This window comes from Anabrus simplex, chromosome 7 (assembly GCF_040414725.1).
Source record: "Anabrus simplex isolate iqAnaSimp1 chromosome 7, ASM4041472v1, whole genome shotgun sequence".
In the NCBI taxonomy this organism is placed as follows: domain Eukaryota; kingdom Metazoa; phylum Arthropoda; class Insecta; order Orthoptera; family Tettigoniidae; genus Anabrus; species Anabrus simplex.
This window is the reverse complement of record NC_090271.1, coordinates 90,222,118-90,241,017: the sequence shown is the minus strand read 5'-3', so window position 1 is coordinate 90,241,017 and position 18,900 is coordinate 90,222,118. Positions and strand designations below refer to the sequence as shown.

Genomic DNA, 18,900 nt, shown 5'->3' with positions numbered 1-18,900 from the left:
CCTCAAGACAGCTAATTCGAAGTTGCCTAATTTTTACACCCCTGTTTCACCGAGAGTATAATCACAATTAAAGAACGTAGCCACAATCATCAACGATCAAATTTGAATAAATTAATGAAGCACAAATAAAATACCAACACAGGTGGTATATGCCAATAAATTAGGTCATCCTTCCAGTGTTGAGGCAAGTACACCTAATACAGTGTGTAATACCGTCCCAAGACTTTCCGTTTGTATCCTAACTTATTGCATTTTCATAATACATTCAAAGGTTACCTTTCCTATACCACGTAGAATCGAACTCGTTATATGAATAAACACTTACTCTTAGTAATGAGGCCTATTGCAAGTAGTACCTCCTGTCTAATACGCATGAATATGATTACCTGAAGGGTATCGATATTCATTTTTCCTCAGATTCGGGAAAATCATTTTGTTGTTTACCAGATTCAATTGAATCCTTAATTAATTTCTGGGTACGTGTACCATGACACACTAATATATTTGCCATAAACCTCTACATTTAACTTTTAAATTAAATTCGTCATTCATTTTCTCCAGTTGGTCCAATTATGTGCATCCTGTAATATGAACTAAATTAATTCCTTATCATAATTGGCCACTCCTATACATTTTAACTATGGCATTACAATGCCTTGCGCCCACTTTTCGCAAAATTAAAATCCGAAAATGCCTATCAAATTGCCGAAAAATGCCTACTGGAAATGCTGAAAAGTGCCGAGCATTCTGGGCGCCAAACGGGACCTTTCCCATCAACTGCCATAGATCATGGGACCATGTGACCACGCAAATTTACCCCGACCCGGTCATAAACACATGGGACCATGCGCAACAGAAATTAACAGTCAAGGGACCTTTTCTGTCTAGTGACAAATGCTGCCTCATTTGGATTGAAATGACTAATCCGAAAACATGAGATGACAAATGCCCTATTTGACATAGCGAGGTTAACCGCTACCCTTCCTTTCCGAAACATGAGCACGAGCCTCTCATGGCCATGGTGCGTCCGCAGCTACGAATTACAACCAACTTAAATCTAACTTAAAGGCATAAACTGAACGGAAGAGGTAAGGATGCTAATACCGGCAAAGATAGGCACAAATAAATTTTTCTAAAGGTTTAATTTATATAAATTCAAAATTAGTAGTAATAACAATTGTGTTTGTGGAGATGAAGAAACTGCAACTCACCTTATTTTAGATTGTCCATTCTTCTGCAATGCTAGATATATTTTGGAACAACACTTAAATTGTTGTACAGTAATGTTCGTCAAACCTATTTTAGGATATTTCACAAGATATGTTATTTGAATTATTTTTTTAAGTTTATGTAGTTTATTTTAGAAAAAAAATTAAGAATAGGTTTTCCCTTTTCTCCCAGTTAATTTGTGTATGTAATCACTCACTCCAAAATTGTTGTATACATGTGTACTATTTAAGGTAACTAGTTATAAACTACAGCCCTAATATGCTAGTCAAATTAGGGCTTTCTCATAGACAATAAATAAATAAATAAATAAATAAATAAATAAATAAATAAATAAATAAATAAATAAATAAATAAATAAATAAATAAATAATCTCTAACTATATCATAAACCGCACAATAAGTTCATATTTAGATGATTTAAGTTCCCATAATTATGAATTTCTCTTAGTCGGTTACCTGAAGACTCTTCACGATTGTAAAAACATGTATCTGCTTTGCAGACCCCAACTATCCTCTCACGTTACTGTTATTGTACATTTAATCACTCTCTAATAACATGTCAAACCTGACGTTATTCCCAAATATATATGGCAAGAATTAATTGAAATAGGCTAATATTTGTGGCGAAGTCCACCAAGATGTAGAATCAATAAGAAAAGGAGATACAACCATCCAGCATTATAAACAGAAGGGATGAATCAGATCTGGCATTTATCTTGTGTTGAAAGATGAAAATGTTACTCTAGCTACAGGTTGGATTACCATTCCTTATGTACATGTGTTTACGAGTGTCCCTTATCCAGATTTGGTCCAGGTTCCCTTGCTTCAATTACATTGCTTAGTCTTTTGCATCACCAAAACTATGGTCCTCTTGCTTAGTTTTCTTACGGTAACGAAATTTTCCAACGAAAATCAATCTTATGAACGCCTTAAAAACACTTTAACATATAGCTTGTGATATTAAGATTACTCTGTCTTGCGATGGTTTCATTGCCGCCATACTGTATAATTTTCTATGATATCTTCTGCATCCTGAAACAGCATTTGTCGTTATTTTCCCCGCATCACATCAAGTATGAACATTTTCAACGCACTTCTAGTCAATATATTTGTAAAGCTTTTAACACATTTTTCGTTAATGTAGTTCAAAACTTGGTTAAAGATCTTGGTCCATGTAACCCATCTTTGCTATCTAAGCATACGATCTGCAAATCTCTGTACTTTAGGCTAACAGATGTTAAGGAAGTTACACAAATCATAGAAGCACCAGCCAACAAGAATAGCTACACAGATGACGGAATAAATAACATGCTCCTCAAGAGGTGTGTAAATCATCTGGCCCCCTTGCTCACTGAGATAATTAATTTGTCATTGCATACAGGAGTAATACCAGATAAAAGTTAAAATGCAAGAGTGGTACCAGTTCTTAAGAAAGGACCACAGTCTGACCCCAGTAATTACAGGCCACTATGTATAGTATCATCACTAGCAAAAGTACTTGAAGTAGTAATAAAAAACAAGTCTTGCATTTCCTAATAAAACACATTGCTTCAAATTTCAGTATGGCTTCCTACCCAAACATAGTACACTTTCAGATGCCTCTGACATAGTATCCCTTATACAGAATGCTTTAGATAATAATAAAACATAAGCTGGATTTTTCATAGATCTTGCAAAGGCATCTGACACAGTTAACCATATTCTACTACTTAATAAAGTAGCAAATGCAGGAATTAGAGGAATAGTCTTTGATTAGTTTAACATTACTTAACTGATAGGAAGCAATATGTTAATATCAATGAAACTAAAGGGCCCACCTACAATGTTAAACATCGTGTCCCACAAGGGTCAATGCTGGGACTATTACTGTTTCTAATATTTGTTAATGATATAGGTTATCTTGAGATTGCTGGTAAGAAATTCCTGTTTGCTGATGTTATATTTATATTTTACGACAGCAGTTGTGAAGAAAAGATTATGGAGTATATGCAAAAAGATCTGGACATACTAACATCACGGATGAACAAAAATAATCTAGTAATAAGCACCTCAAAAACAAAATGATATTCCATAAACCAACACAAATTATCAATACCTGTAATGTAGTAAGAATTGGCAATGAGCCCATTGAAAGAGTAAAGAAGTTTTCATATTTATGCCTGGCTTTAGATAATAACTTAAGTTGGAATGAGCATATCTCAATCAATCAATCAATCAATCAATCAATCAATACTGATCTGCATTTAGGGCAGTCGCCCAGGTGGCAGATTCCCTATCTGTTGCTTTCCTAGCCTTTTCCTAAATGATTTCAAAGAAATTGGAAATTTATTGAACGTCTCCCTTGGTAAATTATTCCAATCCCTAACTCCCCTTCCTATAAATGAATATTTGCCCCAGTTTGTCCTCTTGAATTCCAACTTTATCTTCATATTGTGATCTTTCCTACTTTTATAAACGCCATTCAAACTTATTCGTCTACTAATGTCATTCCACGCCAACTCTCCGCTGACAGCTAGGAACATACCACTTAGTCGAGCAGCTCTTCTTCTTTCTCTCAATTCTTCCCAACCCAAACATTGCAACATTTTTGTAACGCTACTCTTTTGTCGGAAATCACCCAGAACAAATCGAGCTGCTTTTCTTTGGATTTTTTCCAGTTCTTGAATCAGGTAATCCTGGTGAGGGTCCCATACACTGGAACCATACTATAGTTGGGGTCTTACCAGAGACTTATATGCCCTCTCCTTTACATCCTTACTTCAACCCCTAAACACCCTCATAACCATGTGCAGAGATCTGTACCCTTTATTTACAATCCCATTTATGTGATTACGCCAATGAAGATCTTTCCTTATATTAACACCTAGATACAATGATCCCCAAAAGGAACTTTCACCCCATCAACGCAGTAATTAAAACTGAGAGGACTTTTCTTATTTGCGAAACTCACAACCTGACTTTTATCCCCGTTTATCATCATACCATTGCCTGCTGTCCATTTCAACATTTTCGAGGTCACGCTGCAGTTGCTCACAATCTTGTAACTTATGTATCACTCTATAGAGCATAACATCATCCGCAAAAAGCCTTACCTCCGATTCCACTCCTTTACTCATATCATTTATATATATAAGAAAAAATAAAGGTCCGATAATACTGTCTTGAGGAATTCCCCTCTTAATTTTTACAGGGTCAGATAAAGCTTCACCTACCCTAATTCTCTGAGATCTAATTTCTAGAAATATAGCAACCCATTCAGTCACTCTTTTGTCTAGTCCAATTGCACTCATTTTTGCCAGTAGTCTCCAATAATCCACCCTATCAAATGCTTTAGACAGGTCAATCGCGATACATTCCATTTGACCTCCAGAATCCAAGATATCTGCTATATCTTGCTGGAATCCTACAAGTTGAGCCTCAGTGGAATAACCCTTCCTAAAACCGAATTGCCTTCTATCGAACCAGTTATTAATTTCGCAAACATGTCTAATATAATCAGAAAGAATGCCTTCCCAAAGCTTACATACAATGCATGTCAAACTTACTGGCCTGTAATTTTCAGCTTTATGTCTATCACCCTTTCCTTTATACACAAGGGCTACTATAGCAACTCTCCATTCACCTGGTATAGCTCCTCCGACCAAACAATAATCAAATAAGTACTTCAGATATGGTACTATATCCCAACCCATTGTCTTTAGTATATCCCCAGAAATCTGATCAATTCCAGCCGCTTTTCTAGTTTTCAACTTTTGTATCTTATTGTAAATGTCATTGTTATCATATGTAAATTTTATTACTTCTTTGGCCTTAGTCTCCTCCTCTATCTCGACATTTTCCTTGTAACCAGCAATCTTTACACACTGCTGACTGAATACTTCTGCCTTTTGAAGATCATCACATACACACTCCCCTTGTTCATTAATTATTCCTGGAATGTCCTTCTTGGAACCTGTTTCTGCCTTAAAATAACTATACATACCCTTCAATTTTTCACTAAAATTCGTATGACTGCCAATTATGCTTGCCATCATGTTATGCTTAGCTGCCTTCTTTGCTAGATTCAATTTTCTAGTAAGTTCCTTCAATTTCTCCTTACTTCCATAGCCATTTCTAACTCTATTTCTTTCCAGTCTGCACCTCCTTATTTCTCTATTATAATAAGGTGGGTCTTTACCATTCCTTACCACCCTTAATGGTACAAACCTGTTTTCGCATTCCTCAACAATTTCTTTAAACCCATCCCAGAGTGTGTTTACATTTTCATTTACCGTTTTCCACCGATCATAATTACTTTTTAGAAACTGCCTCATGCCTGCTTTATCAGCCATATGGTACTGCCTAACAGTCCTACTTTTAAGACCTTCCTTTCTATCACATTTATTTTTAACTACCACAAAAACAGCTTCATGATCACTAATGCCATCTATTACTTCAGTTTCCCTATAGAGCTCATCTGGTTTTATCAGCCCGACATCCAGGATATTTTTCCCTCTGGTTGGTTCCATCACTTTCTGAATCAATTGTCCTTCCCATATTAACTTATTTGCCATTTGTTGGTCATGCTTCCTGTCGTTCGCATTTCCTTCCCAATTGACATCTAGCAAATTCAGATCTCCCGCTACAATCACATTTCTTTCCATGTCGTTTCCCACATAGCTGACTATCCTATCAAATAATTCCGAATCCGCGTCAGTGCTACCCTTTCCCGATCTGTACACTCCAAATATATCAAGTTGCCTATGATCGTTAGAAATGAGCCTTACACCTAGAATTTCATGTGTCTCATCTTTAACTTTTTCGTAGCTTACAAATTCTTCTTTCACCAGAATGAACACTCCCCCTCCCACCCTTCCTATCCTATCTCTACGATACACACTCCAGTGCCGTGAGAAAATTTCTGCATCCATTATATCATTTCTCAGCCATGATTCAACTCCTATTACAATATCCGGTAAATATATATCTATTAAATTACTTAATTCTATTCCTTTCCTTATAATACTTCTACAGTTCAACACTAACAATTTTATGTCATCCCTACTTGATTTCCAGTTCCCTGGTCCCTTATCACCGCTCCCTAGGCCATCCCGTTTCCCTGAATGAACCTCCCTATTACCCTTCCAAACAAATTTCCTAACTTATACGTACCACTGCGGTTTAAATGAAGGCCATCTGAGCGCAGTTCCCTATCTCCTAGCCACCCATTAGGATCTAGAAATTTCACTCCCAGGTTCCCATATACCCACTCCATAGTCTCATTTAAATCCCCAATCACCCTCCAGTCAGTATCCCTTCTACACAGTATTCCACTAATAACAATCTCCGCTTTCTTAAACTTCACCCGTGCTGCATTTACCAGATCCCACACATCTCCAAGTATGTTGGTACTTATATCAGCTTGCCTTACGTTGTTGGTACCAACGTGAAACACTACCACCTTCTCCTTCCCCTCCTCCCTCTCTTCTACTTTCCTCAACATCTGCCTCAACCTAATTCCTGGATAACACTCTACCCTGGTACCCTTTCCTCCACACACTTTCCCCACGTGTCTAACGATGGAATCCCCCATGACCAGAGCCTCAACCCTACCCAACTCATTTGAGCCCCTCCCCTCGTGGTCAGCCCTATCTTTCCTGATAGCTGCAGAAGCTACTTCCTCCTCCCTTTTCTCCTTCCCATGACCCTGTTCCACCTGTCTTTTCCTATCCTCTACTCTACGTTTTCCTTTCCTACCTTTTCCCTTCCTCCTACTTCCACACATCTCACCAACAGTTCCCTGTCCCTCATCTTCCCTCTGTAGTTCTACCTGGAGTGACTCGTACCGATTTCGCACAGACACCTGTCCTGAATTCTGATCCTGAATAGAGCCCTTAGCATGCAATCTCCTTCCCCTTAGAACATTAGACCACCTGTCTTCTACAACTCCTCCCTTTCCTTCCCCTCCCTCTTGTACACCTACTGTAACCTGTACATTGTTTGAGGGAATCCTATCTTCCTTCCTGTCTTCTGTGAGAATCCTAATTATCTCCCTCAAACTTTCCAACTCCTCCCTCATACCCCTCAATGCCTCGCTACACCCACAGTAAGTACACTCGCGCTCCTTAGCCATTCTTTACGGGGAAAAAATGAAATTAAAAATAAAATAACTTATTTGAAAAAAATAAATGAACGGAGGGATATATTGTCTGGGATAGTACACAACAATAAGGTAATTAATATACGACTATACTACAATATTACTTAGTCGTGCCCTATTTTTTATCCTACAACCCCTGACAGGATAAAAACTGCTGTTAATTACTGAATATCGAAAGTAATAGCCTACACAAGAACTACACAATTCCAAACTGCAATTAAGTCTATTCTAATCACAACAACAGTATTTTAGTAAGAGTTTCTACGGATACCTCTACTACACCAGTACTACACAAATATTTTACAATAATAAAATAATCACACTAAATTCTAATAGGATATTACTCGTATACTACTGTGCAGTACACTACAGTAATTTTAAACTACTTTCAGACGTATCCTAATTACGATACCGGTTCCGAACCGTATGTCACTAAACTAAGCACAACAGAAATGAAATTTGCAAGAACTACTGTACTCAAAGATTACCAACGAAGCTAAATGCTTAGACAAATTATTGTTAGTATTACGGTCTAATAGATAGACACGAAAAATAACACACGAATATAGCAGGCAGGATACGGCACTATCTAAATGTACTGTATCTATACTACAATGTATCTACACTACATTAGACTGCGTTTGGTTAAATGCTTGCTTAAAGGATTGCCGTACACGAAGAAAAACACGAATATAACTGGCAAGATACTATCTAATATATTATACCTTATCTTCACTACAATTCTACTGAAATGTGGTTATGTGATTATTACAGCTGGTGGATTACTATTATTTTCCACGGGACGGAGAATAAAAGTGTCCTTAATTAGGCCTACTGAAAAATACGAGGTTGTCTACAGTAATTTCTCAAATATTTTTATCAAAACTACTACTACTCCAGGGACTTGAACTGCAATTACTGGGATATATGAACTTTATTATTATTAGCTAACCGCTCATAAATACTGAAAGATCGAGGGAGCGAAATATAAATTACGGATACTTTAACTACCTACTCAGAAGTACAAATGAATGGAATACAAGGTCAGCTGATTTTTATTTATATTTACTTGACTACACTACACCCTTTGTTCACGACTGTAGCCAACAATGCAATATTTTAATATGAGGAGCGACAATAATCAATAACAATACAACAACTGTTAACTATACCGTGTAATCTCTTTAACTTCTTTTTAAATGGAAGTTTACAGGTGTATCGTGTTTTTTAATGTAGTAAATTATTACCTTCGCGATAGTTTGAACGGATATCCATACGAAATACCGGTCTATACGAATGTAAGGAGAAAATTTATTAGTGTAATTGGAGTACTAAAAAGTTTGAAGGGCTATGGAATAAACAACCAACACTTAAGGAACATATATACCTCCCTCATACATTCACACCTTATGCTCATGAATATAATATGGGGAAATTGTACACAGGAAGCTGTAAAGGAACCAGAAATACTCAAAAGAGAGCTTTAAAAATTATGTATGGATATGATTTACTAAAACCATATGTGGAAGTTTTTCAGGAAACAAACATATTACCAGTAAAATGCCAGATTAAATACTCTCAAGCTTTATTTATGTTCAGGTATAAAAATAATATGATTTCTGTTAATACCGAACTACGATACAGCAAAGATATTCCCACCCATAACACAAGATCAGCAAACCAGTTTTACAAAGATTCCACAAACACTACCAAATATGGTGTTGAAAGCATTTCTTATTCAGCAATCACAGCCTTTTGCAATCTACCCCTAAAATTGAAACAAATCAATAAGTTGTACAGATTTAAAAAAGGACTATGCAGGTACTTCCTTGAACAGTATATTGGAGAATACTCGATAACCCTGTGTACCTATTTTTCCTCCTATGTTTAGTTTATTTTGAATATCTTCATATGTCCATGTAAAATAATGATATTATGTTGTAAATCAATATGTGTAAAACATTCCTTATTATATATGTAGAGCTATGCCTGATCTGTTAACTGAAACATAAAGCTGCCAAGCTGTGACTGTAAATGGCAGTCCCTCCTTGAGCCACTAGCTCACTGGGACATTCTATAACCCATAAATAAATAAATAAATAAATAAATAAATAAATAAATAAATAAATAAATAAATAAATAAATAAATAAATAAATAAATAAATAAATAAATAAATAAATAAATAAATAAATAAATAAATAAATAAATAAATAAATAAATAACTAACTAAATAAATAAATAACTAAATAAATAAATAAATAAATAAATAAATAAATAAATAAATAAATAAATAAATAAATAAATAAAAAGTCTTTAAATATCCAAAATTATTTCTTTAAAAATCCGATATTTCTTATTTTTTCACCTCATGCATCAATACATCCGTTATTTTGCTAGAAGAAGTGTTGCATTGAATAAGGTTTCTGAATTCATTTATTAATGCGAACTCCGGCAATCCTAAATAATCCCACTCACAGCTTAGAGTTGACCACACTGTAAAACACAGCAGGTTTTGCTGATTAGCGCCATTATGTTTAAGTGTTTTGTGCGCTTAAGTCTGGGCCGTACTTCACTTGCTAATGAGAAAAGGTAGTGTCCTGTACGTGAGTGATACACTGTGTTAATATTGAATTTATAACAACATGTCACGTCGTGGCTGAATGGACAGTACAGATATTCTGCTGTTTGTGTGGAAGTTTCGTACTAATAAGATAGCAGTGCATTATAACAGAGTTCGTCAGAAAGGCCTACTGTGCATTTAAACTGAGAGAACAAGACATGCCGTGGAAACTTCATAAAGTTCGTAGTACCTGAGTAGAGCAATTACGCCTTATGGTGAATGGTGAGCTAACAGAGCTGCCATTCGGAATAAGAATGGTGTGGTAACAACCTACAGACCACAGTTCGCACTATTACTTCTTTTCGGTGAATATGAAGGGTCTCAACAGCAGAAATAAAATTACGATTTTGTATCCAGGCAGTATTTCATCCGCTATTCTAGCCTTTCCTTATGGCCCAGATGTACCAGTACCGCATTATCTGGTACAATAAATTAACTGATGGCTCCTCTTCCGAAGATGAGGCAGAAATTGTTGGTGCTACCTTTGACTGCGATTTCTCAGCAGAAGTTGCTGGGAAAGAAACATAGTTTTCAAGCAAAGTGCGTTAAATGAATTCCGAGATTTTGGTCTAACGAAGAAATCTGACGAGGTACTAGGGTCCAGACTCCGTGAAAGGAACTATTTGGCACCAGGGAGGACGTGCTATTGGTACGGACAAGTTTAGAAAGAACGTTTACCCTTCTTTTCTGAAGAGGCAACTTTGGTTTACTGCAAAAACTTTGCGGAGTTTATGCTGAAACTTTGAATAACACATTATGACCCCAGCCATTGAAGACTTTCTGCTGATGCCTCCAAAGTTAGTTTGAAGTGTACTCTTCTTCACAATGAAAATTAACATGTACCAAATCCAATTGCTCATTTTGCTCATTCGGTTATTATGCAAGAAACACACGAAAATCATGAGATGATGATGTGTTAAGTAAAGTGTCAGGAACACAAAATCCAAATGGTATTCTTATATGCCTACAAGCAGGTTTTACAAAATGCCCCTTTTTGTGTGTGAGTGGGACAGTCGAGCAAGGTCACAACACTGTATTTAAAAGGAATGGCAGCAATTTAGACAGTGGATTGATCGCTTGAAAAACATAAAACAAGAATCTCTCGTTGGCAAATCCAACATACTGTTACCTTCGTTTCATATCAAACTAGTACTTATGAAGCAATCCGTTAAGGCTATATACAACGGAGGTGAATGTTTCCAGTATCTATGTCATTCCCAAGCATCAGTAATGCCAGACTCAAAGATTGTACTTTCACAAGTCCAGATACTAGAGAACTTCATGCTGATAACTTAATGATTTTGAAGACGCTATATGTTCAGCCAAACGTTTGGCATGGAAGGCATTCCGGGATTTAGTGAAACACTTTCCTGACGGTACAAGGTATCAAGGCTACAAACAAATGGTAGACGTAACGAGGGTACGTGAGATCACTTTAGACAATTGGCATGTGTGAAATTCCTCGTGATTGTTCGGATCCATCTTGTTGCCCTTTTTGTATAGTAGGTGAACCAAAGTAGCTCTTCAAACTGCAGGTATTATTATTATTATTATTATTATTATTATTATTATTATTATTATTATTATTATTATTATTATTATTATCCGCATCATAATCATCATCATCATCATTCTGGATTTTCACAGGTAAAATAATATGCATCTATGCCAATTCCTCATGTTAAATATTATATGAATAAACTTGTATTGTAGTAAACATGATTTATTATTTCCAAGTACTTTTTATCGTGAAACTTAAGACTGCTATATATATGCTCTTATTTGTTAAACTAGGTTCATAATAAGAAACATCTCTATTAGTCTATTTTGTACCTTGTAACGTCCCTCATAGAATGAAAGTTATTTTCTTTTACATGACTCATATTCGTAATCACATAGGCACGCAAAAGACAATAACATTCATTTTATATTCTTGTCCGTAAGTTGTAAGTTAGGTACCGGAGCGAGTAAGATGAGATTTTAATGAATACCTGTCACTTTGTCTACTTAAACATTTTTGGTGTGTTTGAATATTTTGATATTATGTTTGTCGTAGTGGTTCTCTTCATATGCGCTCTTCGTATGTTTTTACCCTGCGAAACCAAATGTGACTGTTCCGTGAGAGGTTTCATTACCCTTCCTTTGTAGCAGTCGTCCCATCCATTCTCGCATGCCCGGGTTTGATCCTCGGCACTGTCAGGAAACCTAATGTTTCGCGAACACTTCACTTCGTTTTTACGGGAATTATACTAACATATTGTACCAGTGGCGGTTTCTGGTATAGCGCAATGGAGCAATGAACCTCCAGTTTATATCAAATTTTATTTAACTACTTAATATTCATAACTCCCTTGTCAATCTCGAAGCTCTTGCTTAGCCCATCTATCCGTAATATACTCGTACTGGCTTTCAATTCATGTGAACTGCGCACGTTCCGTGGCTGGATACTTGTCTGGAATGAACCCCCTTCGAAGGCGCTCTCTCCGTCCGTACCTGGGCGAAGGGAGTGATGAGGTGCGGGGGGACATCGGCCGGCACGTAGACAAGGCCAGGATATCGCAGAAACAGATATCCATGGTTTACGCATGTGCAATATGCCACTCTCTCTAGTCGTGTTGTCGGGGGTGTTGGGGCAAGGTAGACTGACCTTGTGTTGGGGTATGTGCCTGCCATCTGTTGCCCTTAAGGCCGGTCTCCACTGATTAACATTTAACAACAACATGTTTAATGTTAAGAGTGTTAAATGTTAACTGGTGCCGCCATCAACATGTTGAATGTTAAATGTTGAATACTGTTTCATTTAACATTGTGTCCACACTTAATAAACATGTTAAACTTGACTTTCTTTGTTTATATATAGGCCCTAAATAGTTCATCATAACAATCTGTGGTTATACATTTAGGTGGTGTCTAGCATTTTCAGATAAGGACAATGGACTCAGATAAAGATTATTTCGCTCTTAGTTATTGCCACTGTTGCTTCTTGTTATGACTTAGAAATGCAGTTTTATTAGACACATTTCCTCCCCTCATCCTTCTCATTGCTTCAAAAGCAAACCAGTTTGAAGTATAAACTTCGTCCGCTCCCGCACCCAACTTATGATTTTTTTCCAATACTCGACTGTACTGGGAGCGGAGGGACGCAAGGTTTTTATCAATGCATTCGCAGGAACAATGAAGGATAATTTAGAATTCCTGTAAAATGTCGGCTTTCTTCGCTTTATCCCTGCATTCCTTTTATGAGACATCTCATAAACAAGGCCTTTCTATTATATCATTAATTAAGTTCAAAGTAATCTTGCTCCACTCCATTTCTGACTACTATAAATTTTAGTATAGTGCACAGAGAACGACACACGTGCGCGTATCGGTGCCAGTACTGTATTTGTAGCTTATAACAAAGAGAATGAGTGTTGCGGAGTGTTGTAACTATAATCCTACTTCACGAGAAGCACGTCGTTTGCATCGTTTGGCTATCTGTTGACATGGAACCGGAAAGGAAGTTGCCGAAGCTGTGCCAACATCTCACGAACAACGAATTGACTTGACATGTTTTCCACTTGGAGCGGAAAACACGCCAACATGTTAAAAGTGTTAACCTCAACATTCTGAGTTAACATGCAAAGTCAATTGGAAGACACAATCACAATATACATATCAATTGTAACATGTTAAATTTAACATGTTGGTGTTAATGTTAATCAGTGGAGACCGGCCTTAAAGTTTACTCTGTTTTTCAAGTGTGATGCTAGTGTTTACAACAGTTTGCAATAGTTATCATAATTCGTAATATTATTGTACGCTGTGCAAGCGTGTGAGTGTTTTTCTGCACTGTTGTGCCGTTCAGAAACTTAATTTTTAGGACATGAAGAAGTTACAATATTTTCTCCGTGTGTGTATTTTTGTGCACTGTAGTTGCGTCCATAATTTTTGTTCCCGGGAAAGGTAAGGAGCTACATAATGAGTTTGAACAGTGATATGATACTAAAGAAGACAACCTTTCCTTCTCTCTCTCTCTCTCTCTCTCTCTCTCTCTCTTGAGCGTAAACTTAAGATTAAGATTAAGGATGCCGGACACCCAATGCCTGATCTTGATATAACGAGGCGTCCTAAAGTAAAAGTAATGAAATCGTGCGTAAATTCAGATTGGATTTATACCGTATGAAATAATTGAGTGGATCTGTGGGTGCGAAATTACTAACATGTTGATTTGTTTTCTTTTTTATGGTTCATGAGTGATGAAAGCGAAGGGACTTGGACCAAAGTCGGAGTGGTAGATATAGGATATCTGTCCAAATAATAATAATAATAATAAAGAAACACAGAAGTTCTAAATCTCATAGGCTTGCCCAGTTACGATTCGATCTCCAGGGAAGTCACGATAACCGTCAGTAATTTGACTATGCTTACAGGCAGTCTGTGGAAAGAGACAACGACCAAGTACGAAAAATTCGTTATGTGCTGTGTAAAGTATGTGACGCGCTTGAGATGGCATTGCGTGGGCATGACGAAACAAGTGAATCATCGAATCCTGGCATATTTCGAGGCCTCGTCAATTTTAATTCTGAAATTGACGTTGCATTAAGAGACCATCTGTCCAAAGCTACTGTTTTCAAAGGCACCTCGAAAGACATTCAGAATGATTTGCTTTCGTGCATGTATGAAATCTGTCGTGAGAAAAAAAAAAAAATCACCACAGCGCCCTTCATTTCGGTAATCGCAGTTGAGACCACCGATATATCAACTACCGCAAAATTTGTTATAATTCTTCCCAACGGTAAGCCAGTTGAAAGATTCTGGGGTATCCTGTACCCTCTAGTCATGATGCTAAGACAATAGCAGAATGTTTAAAATTTTCTTTGAGCGAAGTTGTGGATAATAGAGATAAGTTGATTTCACAAGGTTACGATGGAGCAAATGTAATGAGTGGTCACCATTCAGGGTGCAAGTTCTCATCAGGGAAGATTTTAGTCATGCACATTATGTGCACCGTTATGCCCATTCTCAGAACTTAGTCATGGCACAGGCGGGGGGGGGGGGGGGGTAAAAGGAGATATTGAGGGGGGATATTTCCTTCTGTTGAACCCCCAGTGATGAAAGTCACGCGCCGCCACTGTATTGTACTACTTACTGAAGGCTGTTCATTAATGGCATAACGTATGGTAATGGAGGTGCTACCTATATTCGTTACTTTTCAAATTGTGCCGGTATGTGACTGCTTTGCGGCTAAAACCTAAGACTCTTAGAACTCCAAAGAATATTACGTTCTCGTCTCTTCATGTGTGTGTGTTTTATTTTCTTGCCATAGACGTTTCAATAAACTATCAGTGTATATTAATTGTTAAAATATTTCAATGCAGATATATAGCTGTCTTTTTCGAATATCATTGTAATATTGTTACGCTGAGTAAAAATTTCGAAATCTGTTCTCTTATAAATGATCCTAGCATTAAACTAATCGCCATTTAACAGGCAAATAATGTTCTCAGTGACCGTTCTTCATCGATCCGCTCTTGCAGCTTGAAACCTGAGTTGCGTTATGTTGCCATCCTGAGCGTTCATAACAAACACTTGCCAGTTGCCGTCTTGCAGTTGTGATCGGTTGAGATAAATTCAGACAATACTGTGGCTGCTTTTATGGCACGATTTTAATTTACGAAAGTGTGTAGGTGGGCTATGGGCATATCATATTAGTACGTGTTGTGAGTTGCGTTGTAAGTATTGACTTGATATGGACATGACTGGTAAGTGGTATAAGTAGTTGGTAAATCGTATTTGATGCTCAAACAAAATTTCGGTATATTTTCGTCTCAATTTGGGACGGGAGTATTTCTAGGAAGATTTGTGTACTTCGGCTCGTCTTGTTGCCCGAAGAAACTTGTTTATTAGAACCACGCCATTGTGGATGTTTACTTTGTAGCGGGGCTGTATAGCCGTAATAATTCATTGTCATCGTCTTTTGGCGGGTTACGAAGATGGAGAACATGTATGGTATTGGTGTTGCTAATCGTTATGCGTTATTTCTTGAAATAGAGGATCCCCTCGAGATATTGAAGGTTCAAGAACAAGAAAAGGAGGCTAAAAAGAAAACGAAACTGTCGGAGAAGGAAAATAAGGGTAAGCCAGAAAACAAAAGTAAGACTACACAGATTGCCAAAAAGGGAATTAAGGAGGCACAGAACGTGAAAACACTGGATTCCAATAAATTGAAAGACGATGACAGCAAAGCAAAATTTACATCTCAGCCAGCACTGGATAAAAACAAGGATTCAGTTAAATATGTGGGAGAGACACGAGATGATCGAAACAATGCTCATAACAAGGAAGACAAAACTAACCTTTCCAGCGGGGAGATAAATCGGGATAACTGGGATAATGACATTCGTGACCGGGGCCAGGGATGGGAAACTGGTGGTCGGACCCGTGGCTTTAGGGGAGGTGCTAGAGGTGGTGGGCGCAGGGTCTATGAAAATCGCAACAGAAGGGATTTTGACCGTCAGTCCAGGTCTGATAAAACAGGTGTAAAACCCGTAGATAAACGTGATGGGGGTGGAGCCCACAATTGGGGTAACCCTAGGGATGAAATCACAGAGGAGCTGAATCCACCCCTTCAGTTGCAGGGAGAACAAGAGGAAGAGTGGGCACTAGATGATACTTCTACAGGTGAAGCACTTCCAGTGGTGGTTGAACCTGCTGTATTTAAAGAAGTTGAAACTAGTGGAGATGGAGAAACTGAAAATGAGAATTCTCAGCCTACAGAAGAAGAACCCCGAGAACTGACATTGGATGAATATTATGCAATGCGTGGTAACAGGCAGAAACCAACGTACAATTTGCGTAAGCCAGGGGAAGGCGAAGATCCTAGTCGCTGGAAGAAAATGTATGTTTTGAAGAAGAAAATTGGTGATGATCAAGAAGATGAAGAGCCTGATGAATATGATGCATCAGAGTATCCACAGCGAGTTGGTCGACAGAAGTACCTTCTTGATATTGACATCCGTTTTGCTGATTCCCCTCGTGGTCGTGGGCGAGGGCGAGGCGGACCTCGGGGTGGTGGGCGGGGGACCCCTCGTGGTCGTGGCTTTGGTGGTGGAAATCGTAGCGATCGTCCCTTCCGTGGTGGAGACCGGGAGGTGTACCCGTCCCGGACTGTGCGTCAGAGTGCACCGAAAGTTGATGATGAGCATGACTTTCCATCTCTAGACTAGGGATCGTACGCACCTCAGGATGAGCTCATATCATGCTAGTAGTTTTAATTTCATTTTTTCTTGTTCTCGAGTCATTTTCATTTGTATTTATTTGAGAATATGCTGCTAACAGAAGCAAAAGAAGGAAGGAAAACCATTACAGGAACTGCTTCCATTTATTTCCTGTTTCTGGTTGGATTTTGATTTTTGTTTGGATCATTTTCTTCTTGCAATTTGTGTGTCCTTTCTCTTTTATGTGCCATATTCTCTAAAATCATTGCTCTCGTTCGGATTATTTTCTTTTCTGTTAAGTTATTCATCTTCCTTTTTTCTTTTGTTGTTTTTTCTCTCTTTTTTTTTTTTTTTTTCTTGTTACCTGTAAAGAAATGTATAGTATGATTGTGATTAGTTCAAGTAAATCGTTGAATGAAGCTAGGTTTTGATCAGCGACATTATTAATTTTCTTAGGCATGGATATTGTTACATGTCTCTTTTGAACTCTTTCAGTTATTTATGTTTACAGCTAACTTATTTGGTCCTTGTAGTTCTTTTTAATACATATAGAATTCAGTTTCTTGTGACATGGCAGTGTGTATTCTTTCATAAGAAATCCTGAATTGTAATTTTGAAATGTCTAATTCGTGTTTAGTTGATTTTCTTGATAACTGATTTGAACTCGTAGACATAACTATATGAAACTGTATTAATTACCCATATTTACGTTCATGGTCCATGAGATTTGAATTCCATGTCTTGGCATCGAAAGTTGAGAAACAGGAGTCTGAGGAATGTTTGCTCACATTGTGGAGGTAGTTGTAAATGTTGATAGACGTAGCATTATTGGAAAAAATAAAAGCAATTCTATACATGTTAAATGAGGTTAATACTTTGGAAATGTTAAGTTCATTTTGATTACAGAAGTATGTTATTGTTATCCAGTGCTTAATGGATACAGTTTTAATGGTACTGGTACTGTAACTGTATTATTGAATACTAGAATTCACTGAATATGAGTCAGCTTTGTGCTTGTGCCCACTTATATCTGGTGGAGGAAAAAGACTGAATATACTGTACCTTGATAGTATAATTTTGAAGAGCTTGACGATGCACATTCCGACATGGCAAGTCAGGAACAGTTTGAAATTGAGCTATGTTGCTGTTGTATATGGGGTGAAATGATAGGTGTGGATATAGATTATAACTATTGTCCTGTTATGTAATTTTTGTACTGTATATATTTAGAATACTAGTATCTCAAATTTCAAATATTCAACTTCCCATTACATTCTGCCATCCTTGCCCATATTCAGTTCTCATGAAAATATTTCTGAACATCAGAATGGATGACATCATGTAAATTTATCATCTGAAATCACAGACATCACTGCTAATCCTGTACACAAGTTGTTCTTGCAGAGAGCAATGAGGATGGGGGAACTTCAAGTCAAGATCTGGAGAATCTGGTTTTGGATGATGAGCCAGACACTCGATTGGAGCAAGGGATGTTAAGTTTTAATGAGGCTCCTGGTGTCCACAGCCAAGCTGGTGCGCATATAAGTAAGTATAGTGTTTTTGCCTTTTGTATTTTTCCTGCATATGCTAGAAGACCCCATAGGTAGTTGTCATAAGAACATGGGCATTGTGCTTTCTTCTCTCTCACTTCGATTTTACCCCATTATTATCTGTTCGGTGTGTAGATGGCTGCTGATTTTAAGTGGCTCCC

General features: G+C 37.4%; 2 protein-coding genes across 2 annotated transcripts in view; both read left to right on the top strand.

Moving 5' to 3' along the window:
* The first annotated feature begins 15,587 nt into the window (after nucleotides 1-15,587).
* The window catches only part of Snx21 (Sorting nexin 21), a 67,792-nt gene continuing 64,479 nt past the window's right edge, over nucleotides 15,588-18,900 (top strand). Inside the window, exons 1-2 of the mRNA XM_067151196.2 lie at nucleotides 15,588-15,734; nucleotides 18,594-18,734. Of these exons, the coding sequence (XP_067007297.2) occupies nucleotides 15,722-15,734; nucleotides 18,594-18,734 (154 nt within the window). The 5' untranslated portion in view covers nucleotides 15,588-15,721. The remainder of the gene's footprint in view (nucleotides 15,735-18,593; nucleotides 18,735-18,900) is intronic.
* On the top strand, nucleotides 15,704-17,458 carry LOC136877278 (SERPINE1 mRNA-binding protein 1). Its single transcript, XM_068228590.1, has one exon. It carries the CDS (start codon nucleotides 15,966-15,968, stop codon nucleotides 17,196-17,198), a length of 1,233 nt encoding a protein of 410 aa, XP_068084691.1. The 5' UTR covers nucleotides 15,704-15,965; the 3' UTR covers nucleotides 17,199-17,458.

Coding starts and splice junctions, on each gene's coding strand:
- LOC136877278 (XM_068228590.1), top strand. CDS start 15,966: ATGGAGAACATGTATGGTATTGGTGTTGCTAATCGTTATGCGTTATTT.